Below are 17264 nucleotides of genomic sequence, written 5' to 3' on the forward strand. Positions count from 1 at the left end.
TTTCGATGTATGTTTAGGTGAATCTAACTCCTAAATGTCATATGTTTCCAGTGGTGAGCTCAAATGAGACGAAGTGGGAGGTGGCGGTTTTTTAGGATGAATTGCTTCATTGCGGTACCGATTCGTTAAAGTGGATGCGGCAGCAGTCACAAATATACCGTTGGATGTGAACCACATATATTTTTAACCCACGACTTGCATTATTACTAATTACTGACTCTCGAAAGTCACTAACCTATTCTGTCCCCATGTTTTTTATTTCATAATATGAACATGCATCTTCCTAAGATTTTCCTTCTCTGTTCTTGTCGTTTTTAAAAATATTACTCAGTGTTATACGCTATATTTGAGTACATACTATCGAACATAATTGTATCATATCCTTCATATTACTTCATGGATATTACCAGTGAGGTAATATCAAAGTTCAAGCAAGAATATAGTGTTAAACATTGAAACCATGCAGTGACATACCATCCTGTTCAAGAATGACTGAAATATAAGTGTGTGGTAAAAGATCAAGTCTAAACAGTAATGTAGGCACATTTATGTAGTCATACAGTAAATGAGGCACAAAGTGGCAGTGTAGCATAATGGTTAGAGAGCTGGACTTGTAGTGCAGTTTGTATGAATGGGTTGTATGTACAGAATGTAAGCTGGGCAATTAGCTCTGGATGAGAGCATCTTCTAAATTAGTTGATTGTAAATCGCATAATTCAGAACATTTCTTTAACAACACTTAACTGATTTTACTTATCGGAAACAGGCCGGTTTGAAAATATCTTTGTGTATTTTAAAAATAAAAAAAATAAAAAAATTGAACTAGTCATTCAAACTAAGGCGGAACAAACTTGCTTCTCCAGCGTGTGCTTCGATCACAAGAGCAGAACATTTCTCAATGTTTCTTCCTGTTCGCACGAGTGTGTGGGGGAAATGGCAAAGCCACATCAAAGATTGTGAAACGTCAATTGCAAGAATAATGCTTCCGTCACTTCAGCATTTGTGTCTTTGGTGCAGAGTCAGAATGAAAAAAAAAAAAAAAACCCTCCAAACCTGCTGTTGTTGCGTTCATTCTGTTGATGTGTATTTGTAGACTAAAATGTTAAGAAATGTGTGAGATCTAAATCAATGCGACTGCACGGTTATTGTGGTTTATAACAGGGTGTGGGTTAATTTAAAAACTGGTTTCCTCTTTTTTTTAACTTTTTACTTGCTATTTGAATCTTCACTTCACAGAACCTACTCCTCTGCATTCAGCGAGCGAATAAATAAGGCATTACTCCCTGAAACAGACAGTGAGTGCATTACATTACAGGCATTTAGCAGACACTCTTATCCAGAGCAACTTACACAATTTTTTTTTTCATTGCATCCATTTATACAGCTGGATAGATACTGAAGCAATGCAGGTTAAATACCTTGCTCAAGGGTACAATGCCAGCCAGGAATCGAACCTGTGATGACCAACTCCGTACCCAGTATACTACACTGCCGCCCATGGCACTGCCCCTTCCATCAAAGCCTTTGTAGTTTGTGTTTGACCTGCTGAACCTCTTAAAGGACACCAGCGGAGTTAAATCTCTGAACAATCAGTGGCATTAATCAATCAATCAATTATGAAGTATAAAAGTAAATCAGCAGCACTGTAGGCCTCAATTAACTATGAGGTATAAAAGTAAACCAGCAGTACCGTAGGCCTTGAGGCACAGAGTTGAGTATCCCCACTTTAGTATGTCAAACTGTTGTTTTTTTTTTTTTGTTTTGTTTTTTTGATGGTGATTCAGGTCAGTTTCTCAGAATAATTAAGCCGGTTACACTGCTCTGTGAAAGGCAGCACGGGGATCTTGTGACTCAGTAGAAAAGGTGCATTGTAATGACAACACATCCATCCGTGACTCAGGCATCATGAGTTGCTGAATTGGCACATTTTTTCCAAGCATTGGATTTGGCAACAGTTGCTGAAGATACAGATGATTCTGAACAAATATACAAACCACCAAAAATTAAGTGTCAGTCAAATCAAACAATTAAAAAAAAAAAAAAAGAAATGCATGCAAAAGTAACAAAATGCATGTGACACTATACCAACAGTTCTGGTCACACGGCAAGCAACCTTTTTTAAGCAGCTTGATCTGCTGACAGGTTTACTCTGTCTGCTGAACGAAGCCAGGACAACCTTATCAAACCTTTACAAAGTGGCCGTGAAACATCTGGCTTCCCAGCATTCAACACCCTCTTTCTGCAACAAGCTTTGATCTCCGCACAGGTATTGGCCAACACGCATTCCCTTACATCCCCCCAGTTCCTTACTAGCCACGGAGTCAAAGTCCACGTGGAGAAATGCATGAAGGCGATTCGGATGCTGGTTTTGCGTTAAGCGAGGAGGGGTACCCTCGTTCACCTGTAATGCTGGCTGTCCGATCTGGTAAAGAATATATTTATCTGGCAATCGAAGCACCCTGCAGGACAGTTACAAGCAAGCAACTGGTTTACAGACTGACATACTGCGTACGCGTAGCGGCACTGATATAATTAGTATGAATTTTTTTGAACTCGGCACATTAAAAGAAAAGCGGTTTAGAAGAAGCGATGACCTCGGAATCCCGTCAGTGGAACCTTCCGGAATAAAGAGAGAGACCCCGATAAGACGCGACCCCCCCCCCCCCCCCATTCCGTCTGACGGACGTCACCGTCGGAATTCCGGGGGAACGCCGTGCGGGTTCGGCAGTCCGTGGTCGTACAGGACGTGGGGGCGCACTTGGGCCAGGATGGGGCCCCGGGGGGCCCCCGCCAGGTTGAAGGCCTCATCCACCTCCAGGCCCCAGCCGCGGAGCGTCTTCAGGGCGCGGGCGCAGGCCTCGCTGGGGCTCCACGCCACCACCAGGCAGGTGCGGATCGGGCTCCTCTCCAGCCGGAATCGTCTCCTCATTTCCCCCACGCACCTCGCAAACTCCCTCATGGCGCCCTTTGTGGGGGGTGGGGGGAGGAAAAAAAACTAAAACAGGAGCGTGCACCAAGTTTTCAAAAGTAACAACGTTCTGAAACTGTGGGTAAATTCACAGGTTACATATTTATTTTAAATTTCATTTAAATTTAATTTTTATATTTAAATTTCTCCTGAAAATGTTCTAAAACCATCTCGTTGGGCTGATTACATTTACAGGACAGTCCTCTTGCACGATGTATTTTTTTACTCTTTATTCAGAGAGAGGGGGAAAGCAAAGGGGCTTACAAATGGAGAACAGAACATGCCCCAGTTAGCCTAGCGCTGAGGAGGGAGCGCTCATACAGGGTTACCTTTACAGCTGTGATGTGCTGCAGTTAGCCTAGCACTGAGCAGGGACAGCTCATACTGGGTTACCTTTACAGCTGTGATGTGCTGCAGCTGGGTAATGCAGTTAGCCTAGCGCTGAGCAGGGACAGCTCATACAGGGTTACCTTTACAGCTGTGATGTGCTGCAGCTGGGTAATGCAGTTAGCCTAGCACTGAGGACGGAAAGCTCATATGGGGGTTACCTTTATAGCTGTGATGTGCTGCAGCTGGGTAATGCAGTTAGCCTAGCGCTGAGCAGGGAAAGGTCATACTGGGTTACCTTTACAGCTGTGATGTGCTGCAGCTGGGTAATGCAGTTAGCCTAGCACCGAGGAGGGAAAGCTCATATGGGGGTTACCTTTACAGCTGTGATGTGCTGCAGCTGGGTAATGCAGTTAGCCTAGCGCTGAGGTGGGGATGGTCATACTGGGTTACCTTTACAGCTGTGATGTGCTGCAGTTAGCCTAGCGCTGAGGTGGGGATGGTCATACTGGGTTACCTTTACAGCTGTGATGTGCTGCAGCTGGGTCTTGCTGAACCCCAGTTCTTCCAGAACCGGCGCCGTCTCGTCAGTCAGGCCCAGAACATCCCCCATGAACAGAACCCGGAGCGGGCCGGTGGAGTCCGGGACACTCTGCGGGTACAGCAGCGCCGCCGGGACACCTGAACGCGAAACAGAACCGCAGGTTTAACATGCATACGCGCGCGCAATAGCGCAGAAATAGGTGCTCATTTTCCTGCAAAAGATTTAAAAACCCAAAATTGGTTCCCGTTTAAATTTATGATGCAACAAGGACCTGCTGTCTTTTTAAAAACACTTAATTTTGTTAGCAACCGCTAGCCTAATTATTGCATTAGAAGCCAGTAGCTAGCATAGCAGTGCATGTAGTTCCTGCAGCATACGATCACACGTGTGATTACAATGTTAAAGACAGAAAGTTTTGAAGATAACGTAATGATGACCACCCGAACATTTTCCACTGCCGTGTTTTTGTTAAAATGATATTGTAGACACATCAGTTAAAATTATTTGGACTCAAACAAAGGGGGGGGGGGGGGGGGGGACTCTTCAATATAATGGAATAACCTTGCTAATATATAACAAAAACAGACTTAAATGAATAACACAGTTGATGGCACTTTGACCATGTCAGTCTTCCAAGTAAGTCATATTAAACAACGGGCCAAAAATTGGTATTAAAGTAAGTTTCTTAAAGTTTTGCACAACCCCAGTTCCTGAAATACAGCAGCCTTTGATGCAATCTTCCGGGCAAGACGAGCATCCACACCACCATTTTAGCTAAATGCTTTTGCAACTAACTGATATTGTAGCTACCAATCTAAAATACTAACTTTATATTATAAACTTATATATACACACACATTATGAGAAGGCCCTGGAGGTATTCATTGCCATTCCAAGGAGGATGAAATACAGACAGCTCAGTCTGCAAATAAGGGCCCCCCCCCACACCCCAAAACAGCCCAACCCTAGTCCACCCCCATTTCTTATTCCTTTAAAAGACTGTATGTAGATGATACATATGCAGGTTGTCGCTCAGGTGAGATAAGGAGGTAATAAGAACAGTGGCTGTGCTGTTGCTGCTGGCTATGCCTGTGAATTGTGACAGATTAGGTAACCGCTCCACTTTTCAACAGCAGGTGCATTTTGAAGGGGTGGGTGGTACGTGCCAGAATCTCAGGGTTTGAAAGCAGTTTGGAATATGCTGTGAAATGCACTGATGTTGGGTTAGCTATATTATGCTTATAAATAATAAAAGGTACCTCCTTTATGCACACTAGCATGCCTCTCTTTTACCACCCATACAAAAAGCACTTGCTTTTGACAGTAGGTGTCCCCCCCCCCCCCACCACCCCTGGACAGCTTAACCTCCACTTCTCCTACAGAACCTCCCAAACAACCCGCCCCCCCCATCAGCACCTACCCCAAAGCATTTCCTGGGGGAAACGCTGAATGTACAAATTCCACAGTATTGGACTGGGATGCATTACACAATGTTCAGAACATTCATTGAATTGTGGAAGGTGTCACTGTTGTGAGTGTAGCATAAATACCCCTTTCCCAGGCCTTGCTGACGTCATCCCGGGCCGTCGACAGGAACAGCTTGACATGGTTCGAGCGCAGGGGTTCTGTGAAATCCTCCTCCGGTCCGCAGAAGCAGAATCGGCCAATCTCGAGACCTTTTGGGAGAGAACGGCGTGGGACATTTTGTAAGGAACTGAAGAGACGAAAGAAGGGAAAAGCTTGAAAGAAAATGAATGGTGCTTAAATAGCATGCGTCTCTGAGGCTCCATCAAACCAATGGCATTTGCGAGCGCATTCCACAAACTACTGGTACCATAATGCACTGCACTCCGTCATTCCACAAATTACTGGTACCATAATGCACTGCACTCCGTCATTCCACAAACTACTGGTACCATAATGCACTGCACTGCACTGCGCTCCGTCATTCCACAAACTACTGGTACCATAATGCACTGCGCTCCGTCATTCCACAAACTACTGGTACCATAATGCACTGCGCTCCGTCATTCCACAAACTACTGGTACCATAATGCACTGCACTCCATCATTCCAAAAACTACTGGTACCATAATGCACTGCACTGCCCTCCGTCATTCCACAAACTCCTCTTACCATAATGCACTGTACTGCCCTTTGTCCTGGAGCGGCTGTTGGAGCTGCCGCTTTTGGACACGAGCATCACGTCAAACAGCAGCGTTTCCTTCGCGTCCCTCTCCAGCAGCTTCTCATTGACTCTCTGTACTGCCTTCAGAGAAGAGAGAGAGAAATTGGGCTGAAATCCCCGCTCATGCTGGCTGTGACATGCTACACTGATCCCCCCTATCAGTCTGTTGCCCAGGCCGGGGACATTTTGGGCTGCGCCTGAGCCTTGTCAATATGACTGGGTTCACCTCTTGATGGAGGAACCCAGCCAAGGTTTAGATTTTCATTTTCTTTTATACTTCTACTAAAGACACTGATGAAGAAACGTGGGCTGCGTGTGGTTCAGCCTGTATCGGATCCTTAGAAGGCAGTTTTCCTGACTGCTGCAAACCGCGGGTTCTTCAGCCCTGATGTTCATAGCATTTCAAACGGCCGCTCAAAGCTTCAAAGTGTCTGGTTACACCGCAGAAACCCTAATCCCCCCCCCCCCCCCCCCCCCCCCCCCCCCCCAGATGGGAGAAAAGGGATCCTGAAGTTTTTTTTTTTTAACTGTGCAATCAGTTTAGAGTGAACACAGTGTTCAAGGTGAACCACAACAGAACCCAGAAAAAAAGTTTTGCATCCTAAATTCCACCACATGGAAGGGGAAGTGATGTAATTCTGTCAGTGACCTATACCACATGATGGATCGTATCATCAGTGCGATCCTACTTAAGATATTTGGTGGTCAGCAATTCATTTAAATTCAGTTAACTGGGGAAAAACTTGTAGTAAATAATTAATTGAACTTCAGTGTAGTACCTGCACTGAAATTGAATTGGTCGTAAATTAGATATATTCAAATCTGACCCTCGAGGCCAGTAGTACTCGAGGCCAGTAGTGGATTTCATTCTTCCCCTCCAATCAGAGCTGATTTAAACCTGGGACATTAGACAAGTTAAATGTCTGACCAATCAGTGGCATTAATCGATCAAATTATCGGGTAGAAACTAAAAACCGCTGTACTACTGGCATCGGGGGCCAGATTTGAATATCCCTGGCCTAAACTGGTGGCCTGTCGAAACCAAACCTGGCTCCATCACGGACACACTGCACCTTTTACAGTACCTTAATAAAGGCGAACGCTGCACCCATTTTAAAAGGCTCATTCTCATTGGCTGCGGAATCCCTTCCAGGCCCCTCCTCTTCCTCCAGGTCAAAGACAGAGCTGGCAGTGACTGCAATAACCACTGCCCGCGAGGAGTCTTTCTGTAGGGAGAAACACTATTATGTTGACCTCTCAAAAGCACCGGTAACTATTCAATCTTAGGAGCCACTGTTGCACCATCAAACTTTATAATGAACCAAGTTTCATTAAAGCGAGTTAATTTAAATTCAGTTAATAAACTGGAAAATTCCCGTAGAACATTAAGGAATTTAATTGATTTCCTGGATTGAAAACGAATGGATTGACCCAGCTCTGGTAATTGCCAACAAAAAAAAGATGAATGAAAAGACTGTGACCTTCCAGTTCAGTATTTATTGCAATAACTTAATGCAATCCTTGTGTAAACTCCGGGGCTCTATTTTGCAAATGATACATGCATTCACATGAAGTGAATTTACCTGTTTCACCCTTGTGTTCAAAACGATGTTCGCATCCATCGGAGACGTTTGTTATCGGCACAGAAGTTAGGAAACGCTGCCAATCAGGGAAGAAGTATCGTCCGATCTATCAAGTGAAAAAAATTCTGTCTAGCTGATTATTTTGTAATGAACAATGCACTCATTATTGCTTGTAGCCTGTACGTTCCAAATGCTATCGCAATTTAATCGATTCAATTATGTCTTTTGAAATGTGGCGAATAAGGATATTTTGCTGTCTGGCTAAGAGCACTTCTGTTGACGTTCCCCTAACTAGTTATAAATTCGCTACACAACCTTAAAAGCAAACCGTCAAACCAGTGATCGCCATAAGAAAGTGCAATTTGCTCTTGATATATGGAGCAAAGTTAGCTCGTTAGATTAAGATTATCCAGTAACATTTTATTTTCTTGTGCTAGCCATGTAAGGACCTTTCAGTTTCGCGAACAGCTTCTTCCTCCTTGAGAAGGGTCAAATCAAAACATGTACTGCCACCTAGTGGAGGAAAGTAGGAAGAGGAGCCGACTCAGATCAAGAGGAATGTTCTCTATAGAAGTTATTTCTAATCATTGTTATGCGACAGCAATGGACTGTTCCGAAGTAATTCACTCCTGGGGGGAAAGGTCAATTCTAATCCAAATCATGCCTTTAAGAAACAATTTTTGTTAACTTTTAAAAATGGTCTTGTCCTGTTCAAATTATTAAAGATCAAGGGATTGAATCTCTGTTACTTGTTTGTATGGAGTCAAAGTAAATATTGCAGAAATTGAGTTGAGTCCTTGCTTTTTTATTGTTTTTGCTTAAATGATTTTGTCTATCATGTTTGTATAAAAGTTTTTGTTGTATGTAAGTGGATTCCAGGAAGAACAGTTGGTGCCTTGGGGATCAGCCAATGGGGATCTAATAAAATCATAATCTGATGAGATCTGCAAGTCTGAACATCTGAATGTGTTGATTCACTTCCTGTGGTCAGGATTTTTTTGTTTTGTCTGAGACCCCCTCCTCACACACACACACACACACTACTAATGATTTTCTCTAAGTAGTCCTCTGTAATGTACAGAAAGAATAGACATTTCCATTGCAATGTATTAGAAATATCACTTTGTGTAGTGCAGACATCAGTTGACACTGTGTCATGTCATACCATTCCATTTGGGGATCTCTACTGTACCTCAGAACGTCTGGCTCTGAGCGGCATTATTTTAGCCGCTGCTGTTGTCGCCGTGAGGAGGGAAGGCTGCTCTTCTGTGGAGGAGTAAACAGTGGGGGAAGTCTTTGCACACACGGCAGCCCCTGAACTCGTTTTCCTTGCCGTTCTTGAGCAAACCTTCGTGTTTACATTCTGTGTTTGCTCGGGATGAGTATGCTTATATCAGCTAAGAAATATAGAACTGAAGATACCATTTTTTTCAGTTTGTTTTCCTTGTCTGTGATGTCTACTTCATGATTCATAAGACTTGATTATTATAATTTTTTAAAATATATATCGAGGGTCTTTTTAACATCAGTGCCATTTCTGTAGATATAGCGCCATGCAGCGGCTCCTGCTCGTCTTGCGTACAGCGTGCCTGCGGGGGACTGGAGATGAGATGCGTCCCTGGGCCATTCTGCCTATTCTCCAGAGCTCAGGGTTTACCTGGAGCAGACAGGTGAAACTCTTCAGTCCTGGGGAAGGAAGGTAGGAAACGACCAACGCTTCTAACTTTTCTCATCCCCTAGCTGTACTGCTTATTCCACTTTAGCATTTTGGGTGTCTCATGCCTCCTAGTTTGACTTGGGATAGATTAGGTCAGAGAGTAATGTTTACTGTGTGAACTGGACTTTGTGTTCATGGCTATGAATAACTGTTACAAAATGAGTATTGTACCTTATCGGACCTGTGTTTTGCAGCTGTTCCAATGACCTTTGGTATGCACTTATTGTACGTCGCTGTGGATAAAAGTGTCTGCCAAATAAATCTAATGTTAGCACAACAGTTAGTACAGACAGTAATTACTTTCAATCTGTTTTGCCACCAAAATCTTGGAACTTTAAGACAGTTGTAGTCAAGGTGGTGTGTTTCTTTAAGGAAATATTTATATAAAAGTATACACATCTGTGTGTTTCCCCAAGGAAATTATTTATATAATCTGCCCACACCAGGACTACTGCCAAATGTGCATTACTGACTCCGACCAGCAGAGGGTACTATTGGATACTATAATTGCTGTGATACTGGTCTCACCTGATAATGCGGAAAGGATGCCATTATAATTCTTTCATTATTGTTTTAATTGGCACAACTGTCAGTCAGACTAAAAAAAACAGACTAATGCTATCTTTCCTCATAATTATGAATTCTGATTCTTTATGGCTATGATTATGAAGATAAATAAATTATTATTGTATTATTCATTAATTTACATATTTGTATTTTCAATCATAACTTTTTGCTATATGTATTCATTAATTATTTTTAGTCTCTTCATATTCATATTTTCATATTTTGTGTTCTAAATGATGAATTATATATAATTTATTGTGTGGTGTTTGTGTCCGTCTAATTCCAGGTTTCTCGGCCTCAGCCCATAAATCATGCCTCACACAGCCTCCCAACATTCAGACCCTCGGGCCGGGTCCACCGCTACCCCCACCCCCGCTTTTAACAGCACGACCACTGCCCCCCCAGGCTTTCTGACGCAGCTGCTCAACAGGATCCCCCGTGAGTGTCTGTCTGCGGGTGTCACATGACCCCCCCTCCCCCTCCCCCCCCCAGGCCCCGCGGAGCCGTGCAGCTGCACCTGTTCCTCGTTGCGTATCTGATTCCGCACCGACGGCACATTACTGACCTCTCAGTTTACACTCCTTGACAGGTTTCTCTCCCCTGAGTCCACTTGGCTGCGCTCTTGCCTCACGTTTAGAATTTGCTCCACGACCAGCTAACGCTGCGCGGCTGCAGCTCTGCTGCAGGTAATGCGGCTTGTGCTGCGCGGCTGCAGGTACTGCGGTTAACACTGCAAAGCTGCATGTATTGCGGCTAATGCTATGCATCTGCAGATATTGCAGTAAATTTTGCATGGCTGCGGGTATGGCAGCAAACGCTGTTTTTACAAATTTGCAGATTTTGTGGCTAATGCTGTGTAACTGCAGCTCTGCGGCAGATATTGCAGTTAGCGCTGCATGGCTTTGGCTAATGCAGGGCTAACCTTATCTTTATTTTTCTGGCAGTGCCACTGTGGGCCATTTACGCCATCTTGGCTCTGATCTTCCTACTGTTTTCTTGGCCTGTGTTCTGTGTTTCCTGGCAGTGCCGCTGTGGGCCATTTACGCCATCTTGGCTCTGACCCTCCTGCTGTTCCTGGCCTGCGTCGTGTGCATCTGCGTGAAGTGCTGCTGCAAGGACAAGAAGAAGAGGAAACAGAAGAAGAAGAATGTGGACCGGGCGATGAGCTTGATTGATGTGAACGGCTCCTCTGGCACCGAGCTGGTAGGGTTACTGGCACTCCGCCAACCTGAGGGGGTTTCTGCTATCGGCGGTGTCAGGTGTGATATAGCGCCCTGCCCTTTCCCTACTTTCACTGTGGATGAACAGCTGAACTGTGTCCACTGGTTTGGGAGAGCCTTACTCTAGGGACTGCTCATTTCCATACAGGCGAATGCCTATAGGCCTGTACAAGGTGCTCTCAGAATGCGCACATAAGGAAAGCCACAGAATTACTGGCAGTCTTCCTCGGTTCAGAGCCGTATCGACGATGTAATTGGTCGGCGTGCCTGTGGAGCTCTCTGCGATTGGCCGGTATGGCGTTTGATGGTGCCTTCTGATCGGCAGGTCCAGCCTGAGGTGGAGGACTCCTCTGACGAGCCCAAAGGAAGGCTGCTCTACTCACTGGAGTACAGTCCACACAGCTCAGAGGTGGGCTCTGTGACATCACGGCGGCACAGCCAATCGGCTGTGTGCCAGCACGGGTGTCACAGTGGTGCACGGTAGTAAGGTCAGGGGTTCGACCCCGGCCGGGGCCTTTCTGTGTGGAGCTTCCATGTCCCTGTGGGGGTTCTTCTGGGCACTCCGGTTTCCTCCTGCAATCCAAATACATGCAGGTTTGGGTAATTTGGGTGGGGTGGGGGGGCATTGTTAACAGGGTGTTTCTGTAAAAGCAAGTGTGCTCAGTCAGTGTACCCTATATAAATAAAGGTTAATCAACATGCTTTTGGACCTCTAATATGTACTGATGTACTGTGAACTATACAGTTCCTTTGTGGAAAAACCTCTCTGGGATTTTTACCAACTCTTCCTTTATTTCATCTCTAAGCATTTTATTGCTTTTCTGTCCCTGATCCCTTTTGGTAGCATGTCATTATTTTATTGCATGTTGCATGTATATGGGTGGAATTTGCCATTCTCCAGTGTGCGTATTTGGTCGCTGTCCGTGTACCCTGTTCCATGGTCTAATCTGATTGGCTGGGCTCGTCAGCTGTCCAGTGGCTGACAGCGGGCTCTCTTCCTGATAGGTCACGGTGGGGGTGATGGAAGCGGCCGGGTTAAAGGCGGTGGCCCAGGAGGGCACGTTAGACCCTTATGTCAGACTCTGCATCCTGCCCAACAACACCAAGACCTTCGAGACCAAAGTGTTCAGGAGCACACTGAACCCAGCCTTCAACGAGCATTTCACATTCAAGGTGTGGCGTTCAGGCTGTTCATCTCCGGTACGGACAAGGGGTGTTAAGCTCCAGTCCCGGAGGGCCGCAGTGTCGGCTGGTTTTTGGAGTGATTCCAGTACCGAGGTGCTCAAGTTATTGATTAGCTCAGGATTCCCTGTGCGATTGGAGTTACACTTGCAGTGTATAGTGCCCCCTGCTGGACTGGAGTTAAACCTGCAGACACTGCAGCCCTCCAGGACTGGAGTTAAACCTGCAGACACTGCAGCCCTCCAGGACTGGAGTTAAACCTGCAGAAGCTGGGGCCCTCCAGGACTTGAGTTTTGAAATCCCTGCTCCAGGGCAAAAGTGGTGTAATTATTTTACCATTTCATGTTTTATGAGGAAAGGGGTCATTTTGTGAAGTCGCTGATGCTGCTGTTTCTTCGTTGGGGGGTGGGTTGTGTCTTTGTGAGGTAACTGATGCTGCTGTTTTTGCCTGGGGGGGGGGGTTGCGTCCCGTGTGCAGATTGCTCAGTCGGAGCTCAGCCGGTCCACCCTGGTGCTGCAGGTGTTCGACTTCAACAGGTTCACCAAGCACGACATCATCGGCGAGCTGCGGCTGCAGCTGGGCGCGGTCGACTGGAATCACGTGATCGAGGAGTGGGGGGATTTGAGCGAGGCGTCCGACATCGAGGTAACGGCAAGCGGCAGGCCAGGTCCTGATTGGCGGGACTGGAGCGGCGGTAGGCCGCTGCAGTGTAGCTCCGCCCCTTCACCTGTCTGCCCTTGTATTCTTGTATTATTTCACAGCTTTTTTGTTTTTCCCCAGTTTGTAACATTTTTATTCCAAATTACTGTGTCCAGTTGTGTTTGTGTTGGGGCAGCATCTGTGCTATGCTAGTTCAAGAGGCTGTATGCTAGCATGTGTGGTTGCTCAGTTTCACCGAGAACTCGCTCATTCGTTATGGTCAAAACTATCCACCAATCACTGTCACCGTTGTGCTATCGGTTGTTACAAATGCAGAGCTGTCCCTGTGATCAGGCTCTGTGCCCAGGGCCCCACCTTCTCGCCCAGGGCCCCGCCTTCTCGCCCAGGGCCCCGCCTTCTCCCCTAGGGCCCCGCCTTCTCGCCCAGAGCCCCGCCTTCTCTCCTAGGGCCCTGTCTTCTCACCTTCCTTTGACAGCAGAAGAATCAGAAGGTGCCAAATGTTTTGGAGGGGCCCTTTTTGCCTTGGGGCCCCCAAAAGTCTCAGGACAGCTCTGTACCTGCATGTTCAGTGACTGGTGGACGGAGTGTGGCACAGTGGGTAAGGAACTGGGCTTGTAACCGAAAGGTCGCAGGTTCGATTCCCGGGTAAGGACACTGCCGTTGTACCCTTGAGCAAGGTACTTAACCTGCATTACTTCAGTATATATCCAGCTGTATAAATGGATACAATGTAAAATGCTATGTAAAAAGTTGTGTAAGTCGCTCTGGATAAGAGCGTCTGCTAAATGCCTCTAATGTAATGTAATGTAATGTAATGGTGAAGCTCCATTCTGTTCTTTCGGTGATGTCACCATTCTCTCGTCCCTATACTGTAATCCACGGTCTCTCTACACAGGAGAGCTTTGGAGAAATCTGCTTTTCCCTGCGCTACGTCCCCGCAGCGAAGAAACTGCGCGTGGGGATCCTGGAGGCCAGGAACCTGAAGAAGATGGACCTGGGGGGCATGGCAGGTGAGTGGAAGACAGAGAACAGGTAGATTCTCCTGCCGTGTTGGGCAGGAGCTTCTGTGACCAAGACTGCTGAGCTGGCTGATGTTTCACAAGCAGTAGTGTGTGAGGCGGGGATGTATCTGTGCGTGGGTGTTTCTGGAGAGAAACCTGAGATGGTGCGAACCTCTCCTGTCAGCAAACCATGAGTTGGGTTCTGTTCGTTTGATGTTCTTGTAGAAGTGGTGGCATCCCTTCTGCAGGATTCCAGATGCTGGAAAACTATGTGGCGTGGCATGTACAGACTGTGCTGGCCACACTGAGGTCCAAAACTACATGTAGTGACTACATTTGTGTATAAGGTGTACGTTGTATCAACGTTTCTGCCTCACTACCAGCATGTGAACCGGAATCCACGTAACCTCCTGACTGTTATCTTCACTTGGGCACTGAACAGATTCTCAAGGTTGTTAATCGCTGGTTGACCACAAATATACGATTGGTCTGAAGTCCCTTGTACATTACATAACATTTGTGTGGCAGACGCTTTTATCCAAAGCACCGTACAATAAGTGCATACCAAAGGCCATTGGAACAACTAAAAAACACAGGTCCGATAAGGTAAACGTTGTTTTACCCTCATCTCCTTTGTAGATCCCTATGTGAAAGTGCAGCTGATCCTGGGAAGGAAGAAGTGGAAGAAGAAGAAGACGTCAGTGAAGAAGAAAACGCTGAATCCCTACTTCAACGAAATGTTTTCCTTCGACGTGTCATTTGACCAGATTCAGGCAAGTGGGACTGTAGTGCTGTGATTCATGGTGATTATGATGATGATGAGGATGATGGCAGTGTTTCACAAGTCCCGCACACAAATGGGACTGAGCTGAAGTAATCAGGCCTGGCTTGAATATTTATTTGAGATTCTTGAAGTCTTTCGATGCAGATACATAAAAAAAAAAAACTCTTGCAGACCCCTGAGAATTTTCAACAAAAATGTATCACTGACCAAAACTTGCAAATCAAAGAAAGACAGAATTTCATCCTGAATAATTGTTAAAAATAGGTGTTAATTTGCTATCCTGCAATCTGCATGCATTTTAATGTATTTTCAGGCAACCAGTTACTACACTAAATGGCATTTTATGAGCCCATCTAAAGAGGTCAGAGAGAGTCAGTGATTAATATTATTGTGGCTCCGCCCAAAACGGGCTTTGTGAAGCCTCATTTCCCCATCCTTCTGAAGCACGACGGTAACGTGGGGCCTGTGGCGCTGACCTCACCGCTGATCTCCTGCCCTCGCAGCGGGTCCAGCTGGTGGTGGCCGTGTGGGACCACGACAAGATGAGCCGCAACGACGCCATGGGGAAGGTGCTGCTGGGGTGCGGGGCGACGGGGAACCAGCTGCGCCACTGGGCGGACATGCTCTCGAACCCACGCCGACCCGTGGCTCAGTGGCACACCCTGCTGTCCGCCGAGCAGGTGGACTCCAGCCTGCAGCTCAGACGCTCCATCCACATACCGCTCATCAACAAAACCTTCTGAGCTCTCAAACGCTGCGTCCACATCCAGCTCATCAGCAAAACCTTCTGAGCTCAAACGCTCCCCGTCCACATCCCGCTCATAAACAAAACCTTCTGAGCTCTCAAACGCTGCGTCCACATCCCGCTCATCGACAAAACCTTCTGAGCTCAAACCCCCCCCATCCACATCCCGCTCATAAACAAAACCTTCTGAGCTCAGACGCTGCGTCCACATCCAGCTCATCAACAAAACCTTCTGAGCTCAGACGCCCCATCCACATCCCGCTCATCAACAAAACCTTCTGAGCTCTCAAACGCTGCGTCCACATCCAGCTCATCAGCAAAACCTTCTGAGCTCAAACGCTCCCCGTCCACATCCCGCTCATAAACAAAACCTTCTGAGCTCTCAAACGCTGCGTCCACATCCCGCTCATCGACAAAACCTTCTGAGCTCAAACCCCCCCCATCCACATCCCGCTCATCAGCAAAACCTTCTGAGCTCAAACGCTTTGTACACATGATGCTTTCAATGGTACAAATGGCTCCAATTAGGGTTTAGGGCTCAAACTAGGGTTCAGCTAGGGTTACGGTGAGGGTTAGGGTTAGGAAAATGGTAAGTCTGAGGGTTGAGGGAAGTTTACGGTTGTGTTCAGCAGCTTGAAGAAAGTTAACGACATGGGTATGTTAATGATTTTGAATGAACCAAAAATTTTCTCTAGTAGCATGTGTACCTATGACTATACAAAATGTGTAATAAATGCATATTTTTTTAAGGAAAACATTTTTGTGTTTTAAATGACCTCAAACATATTATTTTGCATTTGTATGAATGTATCCATGATATATACCTTGTTTTCCATCAATATTAAATAGGTTTTCTGATGTTTTCAAAGGTACCAATGGCTTCAATTAGGGTTTAGGGCTCAAACTAGGGTTAGGGTTAGGAAAACGGTAAGTCTGAGGGTTGAGGCAAGTTTACGGTTGCGTTCAGCAGCTTGAAGAAAGGTAAGGACATGGGTTTGTTGATGATTTTGAAGGAACCAAAAATTGTCTCTAGTAGCATGTGTACCTATGGCCATACAATATGTGAAATAAATGCATATTTTTTAGGGAAAATATTTCTGTTTTTTAAATGACCTCAAACATATTATTTTTCATTTGTATGAATGTATCCATGATATATACCTTGTTTTCCATCAATTTTAAATAGGTTTTCTGATGCTTTCAAAGGTACCAATGGCTTCAATTAGGGTTTAGGGCTCAAACTAGGGTTAGGGTTAGGAAAACGGTAAGTCTGAGGATTGAGGCAAGTTTACGGTTGTGTTCAGCAGCTTGAAGAAAGATAAGGACATGGGTTTGTTGATGATTTTGAATGAACAAAAAATTGTCTCTATAGTAGCATGTGTACCTATGACCATACAATATGTGAAATAAATGCATATTTTTTAGGGAAAATATTTTTGTTTTTTAAATGACCTCAAACATATTATTTTGCATTTGTATGAATGTATCCATGATATATACCTTGTTTTCCATCAATTTTAAATGGGTTTTCTGATGTTTTCAAAGGTACCAATGGCTTCAATTAGGGTTTAGGGCTCAAACTAGGGTTAGGGTTAGGAAAACGGTAAGTCTGAGGGTTGAGGCAAGTTTACGGTTGTGTTCAGCAGCTTGAAGAAAGATAAGGACATGGATTTGTTGATGATTTTGAATGAACAAAAAATTGTCTCTATAGTAGCATGTGTACCTATGACCATACAATATGTGAAATAAATGCATATTTTTTAGGGAAAATATTTTT

General features: G+C 45.4%; 2 protein-coding genes across 5 annotated transcripts; one reads left to right on the top strand and one right to left on the bottom strand.

The window, feature by feature from the left end:
• Positions 1-1742: 1742 nt before the first annotated feature.
• LOC118215249 (cytosolic 5'-nucleotidase 1A) lies at positions 1743-8109 on the bottom strand. The gene is made up of 7 exons (XM_035395827.1): positions 8060-8109; positions 7611-7716; positions 7113-7253; positions 5976-6108; positions 5390-5515; positions 3813-3976; positions 1743-2965 (listed from the first exon to the last, which is right to left on the bottom strand). Exons 2-7 carry the CDS (start codon positions 7647-7649, stop codon positions 2687-2689), a joined length of 882 nt encoding a protein of 293 aa, XP_035251718.1. The 5' UTR covers positions 7650-7716; positions 8060-8109; the 3' UTR covers positions 1743-2686.
• On the top strand, positions 3911-16032 carry syt8 (synaptotagmin VIII). Of its 4 annotated transcripts, none has more exons than XM_035395823.1 (11): positions 3911-3999; positions 9154-9309; positions 10181-10332; positions 10919-11097; positions 11440-11523; positions 12120-12287; positions 12775-12942; positions 13853-13967; positions 14598-14731; positions 15246-15458; positions 15603-16032. In XM_035395823.1, the coding sequence occupies exons 3-11, from the start codon at positions 10206-10208 to the stop codon at positions 15627-15629; spliced, it is 1215 nt and encodes a 404-aa protein (XP_035251714.1). In that variant the 5' UTR covers positions 3911-3999; positions 9154-9309; positions 10181-10205; the 3' UTR covers positions 15630-16032. The 4 variants fall into 4 exon arrangements, with proteins under 4 accessions (XP_035251714.1, XP_035251715.1, XP_035251713.1 ...); XM_035395824.1 differs by having other exon boundaries at positions 15743-16032; XM_035395822.1 differs by lacking the exon at positions 15603-16032 and having other exon boundaries at positions 15246-15577.
• Positions 16033-17264: the final 1232 nt, after the last annotated feature.

This window comes from Anguilla anguilla, chromosome 16, assembly GCF_013347855.1.
Source record: "Anguilla anguilla isolate fAngAng1 chromosome 16, fAngAng1.pri, whole genome shotgun sequence".
Lineage (NCBI taxonomy): Eukaryota > Metazoa > Chordata > Actinopteri > Anguilliformes > Anguillidae > Anguilla > Anguilla anguilla.